At 44.4% G+C, this 19,042-nt stretch overlaps 1 protein-coding gene across 5 annotated transcripts in view; it reads right to left on the reverse strand.

The window, feature by feature from the left end:
* The window catches only part of LOC148021385 (putative serine/threonine-protein kinase PBL25), a 57,933-nt gene that overhangs the window by 37,941 nt on the left and 950 nt on the right, over positions 1-19,042 (reverse strand). For all 5 annotated transcript variants that reach the window (XM_087699239.1, XM_087699242.1, XM_087699241.1 and 2 more), the window contains exons 2-4: positions 7,193-7,411; positions 6,706-6,911; positions 6,411-6,537 (exon numbers count right to left, since the gene is read on the reverse strand). In XM_087699239.1, coding sequence (XP_087555365.1) covers positions 6,411-6,537; positions 6,706-6,911; positions 7,193-7,411 — 552 coding nt within the window. The remainder of the gene's footprint in view (positions 1-6,410; positions 6,538-6,705; positions 6,912-7,192; positions 7,412-19,042) is intronic.

The raw sequence follows: 19,042 nt of genomic DNA on the forward strand, positions 1-19,042 counted from the left end.
TACTTGTATCTCTAAGGCTCCCATAGTGGGTGCCCAATATGTGAAACGCCATCCAAGTAGTAGATTCCCATTGCAATGGGAAATGCTCTCTTCTTAGAGGTGATGCTCCCATAGCATTAGGAAATCCATTGATCCTCCAACCAATGCTCTATGGAGATACTATCTTATGAGGCTCCATCCCTAGCAGAAGAGTCTTCCACCAAAGTTCAAATGTTCCATGAGAGGAACTTAATAGAGACCGTTCAAGTCTCTCAAACCGGCATGGCTCCACAACCCTAGAAAAGCTCAATTGTAATGTTGATAGGGGGCAATGGGCTGGCATACTAAGGTACTAATGGGTTTAAGGGATCAAAAGGTGGCCTACATTAGAGCATAGGATGCCAAGGATAAGCACAAAGGTATATGGCCCAAAGTCAAAGGATGGGAGATCAAGACTTACTAAAAGTCAATCTAAATATAGAGTCTATGGATTTGCCTAAAGATACCAATATGGTGCTAAAACAAGCCATTCACTTGAGTGGCTAGGAGTTAATTGAGCTTTTCTCAAGTTCTGAACTCACGAGAGGCTATGGCTTCCACGCATGCATGACACTGGTATCAGAGTCAGGCTGCAGCAACATATCAAGGAGTGCACAAGCCCATGAGACCAATCGATACCTAGGCCACACTGCCCTCTTGCAGCTTACAACTAAAGTAGCAACCAAGGCATAGTCCTTAGCATACTTAGCAACGAGGCTACAAAGGCTTCGCAGGTTGCATTTGAGGACTAGCTGCTTGTGTTTTTCCTGGGAGGTCACCCATCCTAATACTATCATGATTCATCACCCAAGCACCCTTAACTATAACATAATTAGCCATCAAGTTAAGCCTTGTTGTTGTTCCATACCACAAATAAAGTTTTCAAAAGCTTGTTTTGGAGGAGACAATGTGCTTTTCCAGCACCTCCCACCTACAAACTACCATACAACATCTTCAAAGTTCTACCACATCACTTCCCTAATTCTATGAACTCTTTCAAAGTGAAGATATGAAGGGTAACTAGCAATTCCTCTCTCTCAATTTCAAGCATCACATCATGTCTTTACCATAACGTGAGTAGCATGATGAGCCTCCACACATGCAGGTGGAAAAAATCATGAATGATTTGGCTAATTTAGATGCACTTACGCTAGTTGATAGGAGAAAATTTGGTTCTCTAGTGACTTGCAAGGCAATGGTAGAGAAACATTTTGCTTCTCTTAATAAAAACCTGACAAAGATCTCAGATCTTTTGCAACATCTTGTATGCCAACATTCTTCATGTGTCCTGCGTATGCCTTTGCTGATAATATTCACATGGGAAGAGACCCTTCTCCAGCTAGAAGGTAAAAAGTGCCCACGGATAAGGGAGAATTAACACCAAAACTACAAAGGAGCATGATAAGTGTAACAAATTCCCCTTGAGTGAACAATGTGAACATATAGAGAATAGGCTGAGCCTAGAGCCTTGCAAAAGGCTTCAAACTTCTCTCTAGAGAGAGCTTTTGAAAACAAATCTACCATGTTGTCTTGTGTAGGGATATAACTCAAGCCAATCTCCCCTGCATGGAGAGTCTCTTTGACATGATGATAATGCACCTCAATATGCTCAATGCAAGCATTAAAAACTAGATTCCTCGCAATTGAACAATGGCAATAAACTGTCAAATATCCATAGGCCCCACATTGGGCTGATTTTTGCAGTCCATGAAGGGCTAACCAGCATGCTATACAAACATCACATGTTTGCTAACAAAAATTTGTTTGTTGGGGTTGGTACACGCGGTACCCTTTACTTTTTGCACTATAACCAATGCATTGGTAGGGCTACGATTCAACACATATACTGCACACATAATAATATCAAGCCAAAACTTTGAGTGCAACTTATCGTATGAAAGCGTACAACGTGCCATTTGCATGAAAGTGTGATTCTTTCTTTCAGCCACACCATTTGACTAAGGCATGTAAGGCGCAATACATTGATGTGTAATGCCCCTTTCAGCCAAAAAAGAGTTAAACTCTTGTGATATGTATTTCCTCCCTCGATCTATATAGAGAGTAATCAGCTTGCATCCACTACCATTTTCAGCCAAGGCCAAGAAAGTTTTAAAGTATGTAAATACTTTTGATTTGTGCCTCAAAGCATATGCCCAACAATGACGAGTCAATCAACGAAGGTATCAAAGTACATGTATCCTTCAATGGATTTGACACGCATGGATCCACAAACATTACTATACACAAGCTGCAATTTATGATCAACACGTATACATCACCTTTGGAAAACGAAGCACAATGCATTTTGCCAAGTACACAACTCTCACATACATTATGAGTAGGTGCTTTCAACGAAGGGAGATCAAGCACCATTTTTTTGCTTCTCAAGCAAGCAAATTGCCATAATTAAGGTTACCAAACCAAGCCTACCATAACTCAATGTCATCCACAATGGTGGCATCAACCTATAATGCATCCTCTAATACTCTCCTCTCATATAGATCAAGTTAATAGAGGTCGTTGTACAATGTGTCAGTGACAATGAGGGCATCCCCATCACTATAATCATAGATATTGCATCGATAAATAAGGAATTTAACCAAAAAAACCAACACAAGCAATGATTGAAACTAAAAGCAAGTTTTCTTTATGCCAGGCACATACAAGATCTTTTCAGGTATGATAGTTTTCCCATCCATTGCAATAATGGGAATCTTCCCAATGCCTTGAATTGCATACGAAGCATTATTTACATATACAATTGATCCCCCCTCTTCTACATTTGTATATGATACAAACAAGTCACGAAAGAATATTATGTGTTTGGAAGCACCACTATCAAAACATAATGTAGTGCTATTTTCAGCTGCTAATAAGCTATGTGCATGTAAATAGTCATACGAACAATGCACAATAAAAGCATAAGACTAATCACTGTCCAAACTTGCCAAATGTGCCATTGCATCCTTCACACTTGCTGAATTTTCAACAACAGTCATGCTCGATCGTTTCCTTTTTTAACTTATAGTCCTTTTTTTGCATTTCTCAATAACAAACCCCTTTTTCCTAAAATAATTGCATCTCTTTTTCTTAGCAACATCTTCCTTGGTGCTTGAAGAGTCCATGGAAGGTGTTGATTTGCCTTTACCCTTTGAATTTGATGGCTGCAATGACTTTCCTTTGTTCCTATGGTTGGCTACAAATGCTTGATTTTCCATACTTATGTTAAAGCAGATCACCCATGATTACTCTTTTTGCAATAACAATGACACCAACACATTAAATGTGTATGCATCAGCATCTTCTTTTGCAAGTAAATGAAGTGTAGTAGCAAAACTCTAATAAGTATCACATAGGAAGGCTAGGACTATAGAAACAAGAGAGGCATCAAGAATTATTTCATCACTATTTGCAAGTTGCTTCGTTATGTCCTTGACACAGGTAATATATACATCCATTGAATCACCGTCTGTCATGTGCTCCATCTCAAGTTGTTTCAGTAAATAGACTACATGAGCCTCGCTCCACACTTGATACAACAAAGCAAGCTTATCCCAAACATCCTTAGCCGCTGTGCACAACCAAATATGTGGAATAATCTATCTTTTTGTCTAAGAGTATAATCAAAGCAGGAGCTTGGGCATCACGTCCATCTCATCTCAACTAATCCACAGTGGGAGGTGCAGCAAGGGCCAAAGTGGAAGATCTGCTGGTGACAATGCATGAACTGGATAAACCTGTAGCATTTTGTGTAGTTGAACCTATAGGCCTAACCTCTAAACCACAAATATAACCCCAAAGCTTCTTGGCAACTAAAATATGCTTCATCATGTATGCTCACATGGGATAATTAGTGTCATCCAATTTATCAGAGTCCCCAAACATGTTTCGCAAATCATTTTGACCTACCATTGCTTACTGCGTACAACTCACTTTTCACAACAGCTACTACAAAGCATGTAGCCGTAGGTGCAGCAATATGAAAAAGCAAAGAAAATTACAAAAAACTTACAGTTTTTTGCACAATTCATAACTGCGAATAAAAATTTGCAAGTGAAAAGGCTCCAATGTCCACAAATGTCTATGTAGAAGGTGTAATTGACCTCAATGTCAATGGATTTGGATAAATTTCACAAAAGCCCCGAATTTGTTTGTTGAAATTTGGGCTATGTAAAAAATCCCAAATTTTTTTACATGAAATTGGACAATTCTTGTACATTGAGCCTAGAATCCCCAAAATTTTGGTGAAATTTGGAGGCTTCAAACAAAAGCCCCATTTTTTTCGATAAAATTGAGTGGAAATTGAAGTCTAATGCAAAAATCCCTAGATTTTGTGCCTATTAAGAGGGTTGCGTGTGAACAAGAGTTTATATATGGGGCCAATGCCGATTAAGGTTGGGGCCACGAATATTTTAATAATATTTAGTGTCGGGCTGAATTTTGACTATCACAAGTTGTCAGTGTGCAAAATGACTGTCAGCCAAAGTAGCGTGACTGTCAGTGCATGTCTCGCACAGACTGCATCTAACAGCTATCACAAGACAGGGTGGACTAGGTTGCTGATCAGCATTTGATTGCAATGTGGCAGAGGGAAAGTGCCTAGAGAGAATCCAGCACACTATCAGCTAGTGGCACAAGGCTGGTGGCAAGTCAACACAAGCATGCAGATATCATAGGTAGTAAGCAGCAGATTTGACATATTTGACAAGACTAATTGGCATGAAGCACACTACTAGACAGGTTGGAGCTGCAATGGGTATACGGGAGAGTGGCTGAGCGCGAGGCTCAATGGCAGCAGTGGCAATGGCAGCTTATGAGCTGGGTGGTGGCAGTTGAGAAGAGGTATGGCTTTGATACCACTATTAGGTTAAGATTCAGCAGCATGCACACACTCACAGCAATGAACAAGTAAACAACAAGAGAGGAGAGTACTGGAATGTCACATCCACAATGTGAGAATGCTAATGAAAATACAAGGCCTAAGTACCACACCCACTGATGGGTGTTCACATGGGGAAAAACCCTTCTCCACTTAGAAGGCAAAAAGTGCCCATGGATAAGGGAATGTTCACACCAGAACCACGAAGAAACACAATAGTGTATCACTGTATACATGGCACGATCTACGCCAGGGACAATGAGTTCATTTTCTTGTAGATGATGGATCAACTCACAACGTTCTTAGCTATATGTTAGTTAAGAAACTATGTTTACCCCACGTGCCCAATACTCATACTTAGTCGTTTCTCTTATGAATGGGAGCGTCAAGGATGTATGGGATATGGAAGTACGTAATGTTTCATTAGAACTACAAGGGCACACTATGAAAATAAACTTCCAAATTATGCACTTGACTAGGATAGATGTGGTCTTAGGGCAAGAGTCATTGCACAATCTAGGCAGCAAGCTACATTGTAGTTACGAGCATAACACACTTGCATTTGAGGACACCGGTGTGTAGTAATGGCCAATCGGTACATCAATCATGTTGGGCTTTTTCCAAACCTTGTATAGGACTTGTTAAGCATTTTAACAAAACTTCATACGGTCAAGGGGTGACAGAAGCCTAGCTAGCATTTATTGGATATTTACTTAGCTAACATTAAGAAGTGAACTCGAGACCATTAATGCAAATTGTCAAACTAGAGCTCTGCTTGTCAAGATCATAGCTGGATGCCTTCCTCCCAAGTGAGGAGCATTGGAGGAAGCTAGTATTTTGATGACTGAGAGATAAGACTAAAGTTGGGTGGTCCCTAGCAGCTGATCTTAGACAGTATTTTATAAGAGTCAAAACTTGAGGTAAGGTTTACAATGGCCATCATTGGAGCTTGGAGATCAAGTTCTACATGTTTGTTTCACAAAGATTCTATAACTGTTAAAGAGAGGATAAGACAGCCTCTTCTCTTGAGTCTTCACTAATCATGTCAAGTGACTAACTGGGCACATGCTAGGACACACCACATGTTGTAGGTTCAGAAAAAGCTGCAACTGTAGTTGGTGTAGTTTGAGTGCAGGTATTAGGTGGCCCCAAATGTTATTTCAGCATTTCAAAGGTTGACAGCAACTAATGAAATGTAACATTAGGGCAGAATACTCGAACTTAAAGAGAAGGATAAAGACATGGAACTCTAAACAAGTATCGCATTTGTTCTTCCTTGCAAAAAATTAGAAAAAAATAATAATAGCTTTCCAACTTTGTTTTGGTAACATACATTTCAAACATTCAATGCAATGCTCTATCTACAAAAGAAAAGTTGTTTCTTTAGACATAGCAGAAAGATCAGCACGTTAAATTTATGTAACAACAGTTCAAACATTCAATGCTATGCCCTATCTACACAAGAAGGATTGTTCCTTTGGACAGAAGAAAAAGATCAATGTATTAAGCTTACCGTGAAGATGATCTTCAAGAGTCCCTTTGGCCATAAACTCATACAGAAGAATCCTCTCATTTGCCTCACTACAATATCCCACCAGAGATACCAGATTCTTATGGTGAGCTCGTGACAGAATCTCTACCTGTCAAGGGAAGTGTAGAAATTGGTTGATAGCTCTGAAGACGAGACAAGCATTGTTGATCATTGTCATTATGACATTTTGAGTTTTGACAATATGATATACAGAAAACTTCATATATATCTGGGAATTTCAATCATTCAATAGATCATATACTGCTAGATACAGGACCTCATTTAAAAACTCGTCCACTCCCTGCTGTGAAGCCACTGATAACCTCTTCACGGCAACTTGTTTTCCATCCTTTAATTTACCATAATATACTGCACCAAAGCCTCCCTCCCCAAGCTTGACACGAAAATTATTTGTGATGTCAAGCACTTCAGCAAAAGCGAAATGCAATGTCTTCAGGCCATTCAAAGGACCATCAGGTTTTCCTGGCACAAAGCCGACCAGCTTAGGCTAAAGGTAAAAAGACTATGTTGATAATAATATGCAGAACCTCTAGTGGTAACATATAAGGAAGACTAAGAATGTCCCAAGTGATTTGACTAGATGATCATAAAGGTGGAATTGTGAGAGAATCATCTGTCTCTATGAGCTCCCTCATATGGAAGAGTGTTTCTGTTGAGCTATTTTGTCTTCTATCAATTGGTCTAGTGTCGAAATGGTATAAACCTTTTCCAAACTGATAACACATAGATAAGTGCCTACTTACGTGAATCAGGTGGCGGATTTGCATATTGCGATGGCTGGCCTATTCCAATTTGAACAGATGGCATCTGAATGCCATTTTTGGTCCTTTTATCCACAATACAAAGACAGTAAATCACTGCACCTCCCAATCCAACAGCCAAAATAACAGAGATCACAATACTGGCTACAACTGCCGCATTCATAGTCTTTGTTGTACTGGACACTGAATCCTGAAAAGAATCTACAAACATAGAAAAGTTCAAAAGAAATCATATCCCACTCTGAGAATTGTATCTGAGCAGTTTTATTGATAACAGTTAACATTCCACTACTGCAACCATTGAAAGATCAACAAATGACTTGCAAAAATGAGACCACTTGCTCTAAAAGAGAATTTTGGATGCAGTGAAAAACGTGTCCTAGTTGAGCATGATCTGTTGTTTCAAATTTGCACCTCACTTGAATTGATTATTGAAAAAACAGTTGATGAAGGAAAAAGAATTGAAACAAACAGTCCACTCCTAGTTGGCTGCTATAGGTTCTGGAAGTCTGTGACTAAACTGTAAACAAAGGAAAAGAAATTCAGAAAAACTCAACAACAATCTGCCGTTTGCTCAAAAGTAATCTGCATGATATCACAATGGTCTCAAAGACTGGACGAGTTCTGCCCGTGTTGATTTCACCTCTACACTACTTATGGAAGAGATGAATCGGTAGAACAATGCATCCAGTAAGTCTTCCAGGGCTTTGCATACTAGAGGCAGATCACGTGGCAAAGATGTTAAATGCCATCATTGTGGCAAGAAGGGTCACTTTAAACGTGACTGCTACGAATGGAAGAAAGAAAAAGAAAAAGGCAAGAAGACAGATGATAGCAAGGAAGAGAAGGATAGTCGGCCTAAGAAGAGTAGAGTAAAAATTGAAGAGGTGAATGTAGTCACTCATGACAGTGACAGTGGGAGTGATGTACTCTTTGTCTCTTCACACTTTGGTGCACATGCTTTACTTGCAGATACAAATGATGACATGCATACCTGGATTCTTGATTCAGGTGCCTCCTTTCATGTCACCCCTCATCGTGAGTGGTTTTCCGCCTATACAGGGGGTCGACATGATGTTGTCCATCTTGGGGACAACTATGCATGTGAGATTGCAGGTATTGATAGTGTGCAGTTACAGTTTCAGCATGGCTTTGTCTTCAAACTTCAACATGTATGGCATGTACCTCAGCTCAAGAAGAGCTTGATTAGCACAAGGCAGCTAGATAATGATCGTTTTCATACCACCTTTGGTGATGGAAAATGAAATATCTGTAAGGGATCTAGGGTTATTGCCAGAGGTTACAAAAGTGATACTTTGTATCCACTTCATGTATCTAGTGTGCGTAACCATGTTGTTGCCGTGACCGAGCAGCCAAGCATTTCTTTGTGGCATGGCCGGTTAGGACACATGAGTCAAACAGGAATGAAAGTGCTTTCTCGTTTGGATTACTTGCCTTGTCTTCGTTATGCTGATTTTGAGTATTGTGATCATTGTATTTATGGCAAACATGCACAGACATCACATAAAAAGTCTCTTTCTTTGAAATCTTCTCCTCTAGAGTTAGTACATTCAGATGTATGCCAAATGCCAGGATTATCTTTAGGAGGAAAGAAATATTTTGTCACCTTTGTCAATGATGCTACACGGAAGGTATGGGTTTACCCCATTCATAGCAAAGATGAAGTGCTTGATAAGTTTTAAAAATTATTGGCATTGGCTGAAAATCAGACAGATAAGACACTTAAGTGTCTTCACTCTGACAATGGTGGGGAATATGTGTCCAAGGCCTTTCAGGCATTTTGTAACAGCAAAGGGATAAAGAGGGAGCTCACTGCCCCTCATAATCCGCCCCAAAATGGAGTTACAAAGCGTATGAATCGGACCATATAGGATAAGGTCCGTACGATGTTGTCTCATGCTGCATTACCCCATGGTTTTTGGGCAGAGGCTGTTATGACAGCCGTTCACCTGATAAATCGGTCACCAAATAGGTCTTTGGGAGGGGGAGTTTTCCAAGAAGCGTGGTCGAGCAAGCCACCTTTATATGCTCATTTGAAAGTGTTTGCCTACGAGGCTTTTGTGCACATTCGTAAAGAAGAACGCAGTAAACTTGAGCCAAAGTCCTATAAATGCATTTTCTAAGGATATGGTGACGACGATAAAATGGGGTATAAATTGTGGGATTCCAAGAAAAGGAAAGTAGTATGCAGCAATGACGTTATCTTTGTGAGAGTGCGCAACGGAAGAAGAACACGAACACAGAGGAGAGGAGAGAGAAAGCAGAGAATGAAGGAAGAAAGTCTGCACTGACTGAGATGAATGCTGAATACACTGAAATGGACAAAGCAGTCCCTGCATGCAGCCCGGAGCGTCAGTGAGGGCACCAGGACAGACTGGAAGCAATGGCAACACCAATGCCCGAGACGGAGATGACGGAGGCAGTGCTGAACCTGCAGAGCACAATGCTGGAATGACTGGGGGGGCTGCTATATATAGCCCCCAGGCCAGAAAACTGGCCGACCTGCCAAATCTGGCCGACCTGGCCAGATTTGGCCGACCAGCCAGATCTGGCCGACTTTGGCCAAATCTGGCCGACCTGCCCAGAAAATGGGCCGACTGCTGAATAACAGCCCAGAATGGGCTATATGACACCCAGAGGCTGCAGACTGACAAGGACAGCCACAAAATGAACTGACAGAGCTCCTCTATCTCCTGTCAGACTCTGACAGGAGCTCACAACTAGGAGATGACAGACTGAGAGTGATAAAGAGCAGGCTAACACCCCCTCTCAGATCCTGGGAGAGTCTGAAGACCCAAGAACCGCATGTGATGAAGCAAAGAAGCCTGAGGCAAAGGCTTCGTAAAGAGATCAGCTGCATTGGCCGCCGTAGGACAATAGACCACCACCAGCTCCGAATCCACGATCCGCTCTCGAACATAGTGATACTGAACCTCAATGTGCTTTGTGCGAGCATGAAACACCGGGTTCTTGGCCAGAGCAAGAGCACTCTGGTTATCCACGCGCAGCTCCGTAGGTCCGGTCTGGGAAAAGCCAATCTCCGCCAGTAAGCGACAGAGCCAAACTACCTCCATAGCGGTCGAACATAGGGCCCGATACTCAGCCTCTGTAGAAGAAAGTGCCACAGTAGGCTGCTTCTTGCTACTCCAAGAGACAGCACCGGATCCAAGGGTGAAAGCATGACCTGTAGTGGATCGTCTCGAATCCACATCACCTGCCCAATCAGAATCACTCCATCCAAAAAGGGTAATCCCATCTCCATACATGATCCCGAAGGATCGAGTCCCCTGTAAATAGCGAAGAACCCGCAAGGCCGCCTGCCAGTGATCCTGGGTAGGAGTCTGCATAAAAGAAGACAATAAAGCCACCACAAAAGAGATATCCGGCCGAGTGTGAAGCAGCCAGATAAGAGAACCGACAAGGCACCTATAACGGGTGGGATCTCGAAGGGGAACTCCAGCTGTCAAAAGCTTGGACTCGGGGTCCATGGGGCATGAGATAGGCCGACACTCAGCCATATCAAACTCCGAAAGAAGCTCGAAGATGTACCTGTGCTGCGAGATAAAAATGCCCTGTGCCATCTAATAGATCTCCAGGCCTAGAAAGAAGTGAAGGATCCCTAGATCCGTCATGTCAAACTCCTGCTGAAGAATGGACCGTGTATGCTCCACCTGCTGAGTGTCGCTCCCTGTAATGATAAGATCATCCACATACAAGATAAGGAACACTGAAAGAGAATCCACAACCCGTAAGTAGAGGTTGGGATCATAAGCGGAGCGCGCAAAGCCACTCTGTAGAAAGAAGCGGTCAATCCGCTGGTACCAAGCACGAGGAGCCTCCTTCAGGCCATAAAGAGCCTTCCGCAGCCTGTAGACATGATCCTCCTTCCCCTGCACAAGAAAACCAGGAGGCTGTGAAACATAAATCTCCTCCTCAAAAACGCCATTCAGGAAAGCAGACTTGACGTCCATTTGATAAACAGGCCAACGGTGGTGAGCAGCAAGAGCCAAAAGAACTCGAATGGTGGACATCCTGGCTGTAGGAGCAAAAGTCTCGAAGTAGTCCAAGCCTGCACGCTGTGCAAAACCCTTGGCAACAAGCCTAGCCTTATGCTTGTCCAAGGAGCCATCTGCAAGATACTTGGTCTTAAAGACCCATTTCACACCTATCACCTTCCGTTTCGCGGGACGCGGAACAAGCTCCCACGTATGGTTTCGCTCGATGGAATCGAGCTCGGCCTGCATAGCCTGTCTCCAAATATCCTGTGCAAGAGCCTCCTCCACAGTGGAAGGCTCGGAATCCTAAAGAATCTGTGACATAAGAGCATAGTTCACACATAGTGAACTATCCCGCTGGGCCTGTAAACGTGCTGATCGACGTGGACCTGTAGAAGAAGCAGGAAAGTGAGTAACACCTGAATCATGCATGAGCCGGAGATACTATAAAGGAATCCTGAGAGACTCCTGCTGCTGTGAGAGAGACCGGGGGGTCTCCGGAACCTGCAAAGCACCCAAATCGGAGAGGGACTCCCCCCCACCGAGTGAAGGTAGATCCTCCGCATCAGAAGAAGGTTGTGTATCCCGTGAAGATCCCGAAGTGGTGGTGGAAGAGCTCGTAGAAGACGAAGTCACATCCACCAAAGGGGAAAAGGAAGCCGAAGAAGAAGGAATAGGGGGGGTGCTAAGGGGTATCCTGGAAGGAAGTGAAGGGAGAGAAGGTGGGGGGGGGGGGGGGGGGGGGGGGGAGGGGTCCGTCGATGACGAAGAAACATCTGTAATGGAACCATCAATCGGATCCTCAGAGGCCGAAGCCTCATCAAAGATCACATCCCTGCTCACCTCAACCTTCCGCGTCGTCGGATCGTAGAGCCGATATCCCTTCGTGGTCGTACTATAACCCACGAAGATAAGCTTTCGCGACTTAGAGTCGAACTTCGTCTTCCTCTTTTTCTTGTCCACATGGACAAAAGCATCGCACCCAAAGATGCGAAAATGGGACACGGAAGGCTTCTTGCCAAAGAAAGCCTCATAAGGAGTCATGTCCTGTAAAGCCGAAGTCGGAGAGCGGTTGCGAATATGCACCGCTGTAGCCACCGCCTCACCCCAAAGGAAATGAGGAAGACTCCTATGCTCCAGCATAGATCGGGCCATCTCCACCATGGTCCGATTCGCACGCTCCACCACACCATTCTCTGATGGTGTGTTCGGATGGGAATACTCCACCCGAATACCATGATCCCTGCAAAACTGAGAGAAAAGGTGAGAAGTGAACTCGCCACCGTGATCAGCTCGAACGCCACGAACCTTGGAAGTTGTTTAGGTCTCCACAAACACCTGCCACTCACAGAAACGGGAGTACGCCTCGCTCTTGTACTCCAAGAAATAAGGCCACACATAACGACTAAAGTCGTCAACAATCAGCATCAAATACCTGGCCTTCCCGAGGGAGGCCGTGCCCATAGGTCCGCAAAGGTCGGTGTGAACCAACTCAAGCGGAGAAGTAGCCCTCCTTGAGGCAACCTGCGGGTGAGGCTGCCGATGCTGCTTGCCCCTCAAGCAGCTAGGGCACAAAGTGTGAAGAGGAGGGAAATCAGATAGTCCCTCCACCATCTTCCTCCGAGAAGCCCGGCGAAGAGAATCGAGGTTCAAATGACCATACCGAGCATGCCAAAGCAGCCCAAGCTCATGGAAGGTCCGCGCAGCCAAGGCTGTGAGCGTATAAAGCCCACCCTCCTGTGTACCTGTCCAAAGAGCATCACCTGTAGAAGCATCCTCCACTGTGACGGCATCCTGTGTAAAAATGACTCGAGTACCAAGCTGAGTAAGGCCATGCACAGATAATAGGTTAAAACCCAAATCAGGAACATAGAGAACTTGGGCGGAGGAAGACCGCCTGTCAGAAAACATAGGTAAAGTCCCCATGCCTCGAACAGGGACTGTAGAATTGTCACCAATGGTGACGGTACCCCCTCTGGAACGTAGATCCTGAAGCCAATCCTGACGGAAGGTCATATGTGAAGATGCTCCACTGTCGACGAGCCACGGCTTCTCCTGTGTGGTAGAAGCTAGGGCTGTATCCTCCTCAACAAAGACATGCACAGACGAGATTCTGTTGTGGCTGGGGCCGCCTTCGAGTCCTTCTTCTTAGGCTTCAAATGGGGATACTTCTGCCAATACTTCTCCTCGGGATGAGTGCCCTTCCCACAATGGGGACACTTGGGCTTCTTCTCCTTCGCATCCTTCTTGTCCTCCTCCTTCTTGTCCTTGGCCTTCTCCTTCTTTTGGTTCTTCTTCTTGCCGCCACCTGTGCCGGCCGTAAATGCCTTGGTGGAGCCACTGGCTCCCACCTCTTTGAGTCGCTCGTCATGCTCCAAGACAAACGGGGAAAGTTCCTCCCATAGGAGTGTCTCACGGGTCCTCGAAGTGATGAGGAGTGATGAGGCTGGTGTAGAAGACATCACAACGGGGTGATGGCAACTGAGTCAACAGAATCATCGCCATATCCTCAGACGATATCAAACGACCAAGAGAGGCTAGCTCGCCTCGCATATCCTCCATCTTCGTGATGTGCTCCTTCATGGAAGGAGAACCATCAAGACTGAGCATCCGCAACTTCTTCTCCAAGGAAATCTTGTGGGCAAATGTCTTGTGCTGATACAAAGACGCAAGCTTCTTCCACACTTCCACCGCGGTCTGTAACCTGTGAACATGTACAAGAACAGAATCATGGAGACTCATAAAAAGAAAGGAACGGGCTCGAGAGTTGAGCCTATCCCATAAGGCTGCACGGTCCATAGAGGTGCCATCGGACGAATCCACGGGGGGACGGTCGATGGGTGAAGAAACAAGCTCCCAAAGGTCAAAGGTATCGAGGATGCAGGCCACCTTGCATGACCATAGGGAGTAGTTGGAACCATCCAACTTATCTTCCTTCGGAAAGGAAGGGAGAATCGGCACCTGAATAGAGGGAATCAAGGAAGGCATCCGCACATCTGAAGCAGTCTTCACTGAAGAAACCTTCACGGTAGATGGAACCCTCTGAGATGCATGGACTGAAGAAGGACGAGTGCGAGGAGGTTCTTCCCGACGTCGAACCTCATGATAATCCCGCCTCCGCTCAGAGGAATGATGAGAAAGAAGTTCATCCTCTGAGTCATCAAAGCCTGAAAACTGGTAAGACATCTTCCAATCTGCAAAATACCAAAGAAAGTTGTGCCGCTGTCGAAATAGGACCAGCAATGTGGTCACCAACCACCAAGACGCAGGCAGAGAGTGCCTACAAACACCTGGATCTGCAAAACGCAAAGAGAACTGATGTCGATCACCAGAAGAGAGACCACCAGCACCAGGAGATAGCCCAGAAAGAAGTCGCCAGCAGGAATGTGCCGCCTGGAGTGAAAGCGACCAGCAGGACAGCAAAACGCAGCCTGTAGGGAGGTCGCCCAGCAGAAAGAGGGACAGCCTGGTGGTAAACGCAGGATTTCTGCGTTGATGGTTGACGTGGCAGCCTCTGCAGACAGCGTGAGCAGCAAAACGCAAGCTGAAAGGCCTCCTGTAGAAGTCGCCTGGCAGTTGATGATCAGTTGGCAGCAGCAGTAGGGTATCTCACTCCTGAGGGTATGTCCTCCGTGCTCTCAATCAGGCGATGATACCATGTGAGAGTGCGCAACGGAAGAAGAACACGAACACAGAGGAGAGGAGAGAGAAAGCAGAGAATGAAGGAAGAAAGTCTGCACTGACTGAGATGAATGCTGAATACACTGAAATGGACAGAGCAGTCCCTGCACGCAGCCCGGAGCGTCAGTGAGGGGACCAGGACAGACTGGAAGCAATGGCAGCACCAATGCCGGAGACGGAGACGACGGAGGCAGTGCTGAACCTGCAGAGAACAATGCTGGAATGACTGGGGGGGCTGCTATATATAGCCCCCAGGCCAGAAAACTGGCCGACCTGCCAAATCTGGCCGACCTGGCCAGATTTGGCCGACCAGCCAGATCTGGCCGACTTTGGCCAGATCTGGGCGACCTGCCCAGAAAATGGGCCGACTGCTGAATAACAGCCCAGAATGGGCTGTATGACACCCAGAGGCTGCAGACTGACAAGGACAGCCACAAAATGAACTGACAGAGCTCCTCTGTCTCCTGTCAGACTCTGACAGGAGCTCACAACCAGGAGATGACAGACTGAGAGTGATAAAGAGCAGGCTAACAATCTTCTGGGAAGATCGCATGCACAAACAGCCCAAAAAGACTAAGGAGGTCCGTAGGGTTGTATTCCGAGAAGAAATACCTTTTGGACAGCAAAATATGCCCATTGTACAGCAACAAATACCTGCTGTAAATGAACCTGTAAATGCAAGAAATGATGCTGGAAATGATCAGCCAGGTATTGCCCATGAAAATGAGTCATTACGTGTGCAGGAATAGTCAAGCTGTTAATGCTGATTTGCAAGCTGAAATGCCAGGACAGCGTGCTGAAAATGGAAATTTGCAGGAACCACCAGCAAACAATGGCCATTGGATTAGGAGATCATCTAGGGCTACTAGAAAACCTGATAGGTTTGTTCCTGGTGCAATTAATGTGGCTGAGTATGTCATGTTGACATGCTATGGTAAACCATCTTGCTTCAAGGAAGCAATGGACAGACAGGACAGCAAGAAATGGTATAAAGCCATGCTGTCAGAGATGGAATCTCTTGAAAAAAATGGCACTTGGGACTTGGTGCAGTTGCCTAAAGGGCAGAAAACCCTTCCATGCAAATAGGTTTACAAGATGAAGGTCACTTTTGGTTCCTCACCAAAGTACAAAGCAAGATTGGTTGCAAAAGGATACAAGCAGGAGCAAAATGGGTATAACTAGAAAGTTGAGTTTGGCCTTCCATTTACCTACTTCCACTTGCATTGCAAAGACTTCCTTTGCTTCTCCTTGTACAAAGGTTACTATTAATCCTTCTGGGGCCTTAGACAATTTGAGTCCATGTTTAGCTGCCCAATCCGGCATGATAAAGTTGTGGGTGGCTCCTGTGTCTACCGTGATCACTTGATCCCCTTCACTCACTCTTCCCTTGAGGTATAATTGTTGTATTGCTGCTACCCGAGCCACCATGCATTAGGGACATGCACTAACTATCCCCACCCTTGGGTGGTCTAGGCTCTCTTTACTTCCACTCGGGATTTCCTGGATGCGCGGGGGTTGTGCTTTCTCTCCTCCATAAGCATTGGTAACTACTATCCTAGACTTGCTTGTTGAGGCTATATCTTCCATGGGGCATCTATTTTGATAATGGAGTCCCACGCACTTGAAACATCTAACTCCTATGATTGGGCTTGGAGTCTCCACCATGATGTATTTCATCCTGTTGACCTATAAGATGCACTAGGGGTCGGTTTGTAGTGGTTGTTTCCCCACCATCCAACTGCTCCTCTTGGTACCAAGGCTGATTGCAACGCAACTAGGGTTATTCCTAAGATTTGACCTTAAATCTCTGAGATGGGGCCTCTAGGGGGATTGGGTCTCGAGATCCAAGAGTTGGTAGAAAGGTTGGTATTGAATCTAGCTTGACTTCCTTGGGCTATCCTTCTCCCATCTAGGTCAACTAGTCTTTCAACCATCCTCATGGCCTCTACTAAACTAGTTGATTCCTGTCTTTCAATGTCCCTCCTAGCCCACTCTTGTATGCCAAATAGAAACCCATGTAACTTTGTATCTGTGTCCATATTAGATAATTGCAACATCAACTACCTATACTTGCTAACATACTATTTCATCTTTCCTTGTGTTTGCTTGAGATTTCTCCACTCTTCTCTAACTTTGAATTTTTCCATCTTCAGGATGAAGTAGTCTTTGAGTTTCTCTTAAGTTCTTCCCATGAAAAGACAATGTGTTCTTGCTCCTGTTCCAATAGGTACCAGCTAGTAGTATCCTCCTCTAAGTAGATGGCTGTCACTTCTCCCTTTCTGTCTTCAATGATTCTAGCATACTTTAAGTATGTATCTACCTCCGCAATCGATTTTTTCAAAATCAACCCGTATCTCTCTCCTTTGTACTTAGTGGGTTGAAACATCTTAAACTTGCCATAGTTGTCTTCCAAACTCTCACTCTCCTCTTCCTCCTTATTGTTTTGCCTCTTGTCTTTCTTCTTGTCCTTCTTCTTGCTTCCTACTTCAGCTACCTTATCCTTGTCTTTCTTTGTGTCCTAAGCTCTCCTAGATGTGTCCTCTCTAGCTAACCTATCTACCAATCTATCCACCTCTTCTTGTAGTTTATGCCTCTTCTCTTTTTCCTATTGTTGTATCATCCACTCTCTATAATCATGCTCCACTTCCAGCTCTCTTCTCTTTTCCTCTTCTTCTTCCTTTATTTGCATATTCCTCCAAATTAAGTCCAACAACCCTAACATGCCCTCCACTCTTCAACCACTGCGAAGGGTGTATTCTCTCTGTAGTCCTCCATGTTGTTATGGGAAGCCGCACCTCAGCTTTGGTATTGCTGACGCGAGGAAGCCGCATTTCGCCTTCGAATGGTGGTTGTGCCACGAGGAAACTGCATTACGTCTTCAAATGCTGACTTGTGTTGGAATCACTGTGCCGGGGATCGTCATGACGGGGGGCGACGCGATGTGGGGCGTCACGACACGATTTCAGGGCATTGGATCTCCTCTCCTGCTTCCATAAGCACTGTAAGCAAGAGTTGATTTGATACCAAGTGTGATGCACCTACACTCAATCACTCACTCGACACGGCACAGAACAGTAACACAATATGTGACATCAAGGTACGCTGCACATGTGAGGGTTCACCATTGGGTATAGGGAATCGCATGTAGAGTGGAAACCAAGTAAGGCTCAAAGTCACTACTACTCCCTATATAGGTGTTTCTGGCAGCAACACCATGGTATAGCTACAAAGCCCTTATAGGTCCGGAGGGAAGAGGAGGTTTTAGATATACGCAAATGACTCTTTTCTATGCCTACAAATGACTCTCAAGATATCCACATGCTTACGGACGTATAATATAACTCTTGAACAACAAATGCAACAGGTAGCAAAAAGTTTGTACTACGAATTGGATTACTAGAAATTATCCACATCTTTTCATGTCCAACTGCGCATTGTTCCATCAATTAGTATGGCTTACATCCAGTTTTATCTCCCAATATTGGATATTGATACCGTTTATGTTTGCAGCCATGGAGCTATTGTATAAAATTTATACAAGTGTAAAGCATTCATATTGCTAAAAGCTTCTTTGGCTTGTTTGCCAAAAATGTTTGGGAACTTGTATATCTTGAACATACAGTATCATGTCTTTGCATGAAAGGCTACATTGTTGTCAAGCTTTCTTTGACCCAAAACAGCCATGTACCATTACACCAGCTGCTTTGATGGCTGATATGACTACCAAGAATGCAAAATGGACCACAAATAATTGGGAGGTGCTTCTTGGCCGTTTTTAGTGAAAAACTCATTGCTGTCTATATTCAATTCATTTGATTCATATTGGAAGCATTGAATGGCCTGAAAGACCACCTCTTCGGGGAAATTCTATGCACAAAGAGAGTATCCATTGGAGTGCTTTTTTGATGAGCCTATTAAAGCCGACAATTTGTGTCGATGGGGTCTTAGATATATTGAACATGTGGTTGATGCACTGGGGCAAGTGCTCTCCGTTCCAAATGCATATCGAGATTGTGTGCAACCAAGGAAAATAACAGCAGCTTAAAAAGAGACTCGGGCGAGGTGAGTAAATGAACCTTGGGCTGGTTATAGTCATCAAACCATGATGGAAACTCTGCAAAGATAGCGACAACCT

Source organism: Lygodium microphyllum, chromosome 18 (genome assembly GCF_053477565.2).
Source record: "Lygodium microphyllum isolate KBCC chromosome 18, Lygodium_microphyllum_v1.1.10, whole genome shotgun sequence".
Taxonomy (NCBI): Eukaryota; Viridiplantae; Streptophyta; class Polypodiopsida; order Schizaeales; family Lygodiaceae; genus Lygodium; species Lygodium microphyllum.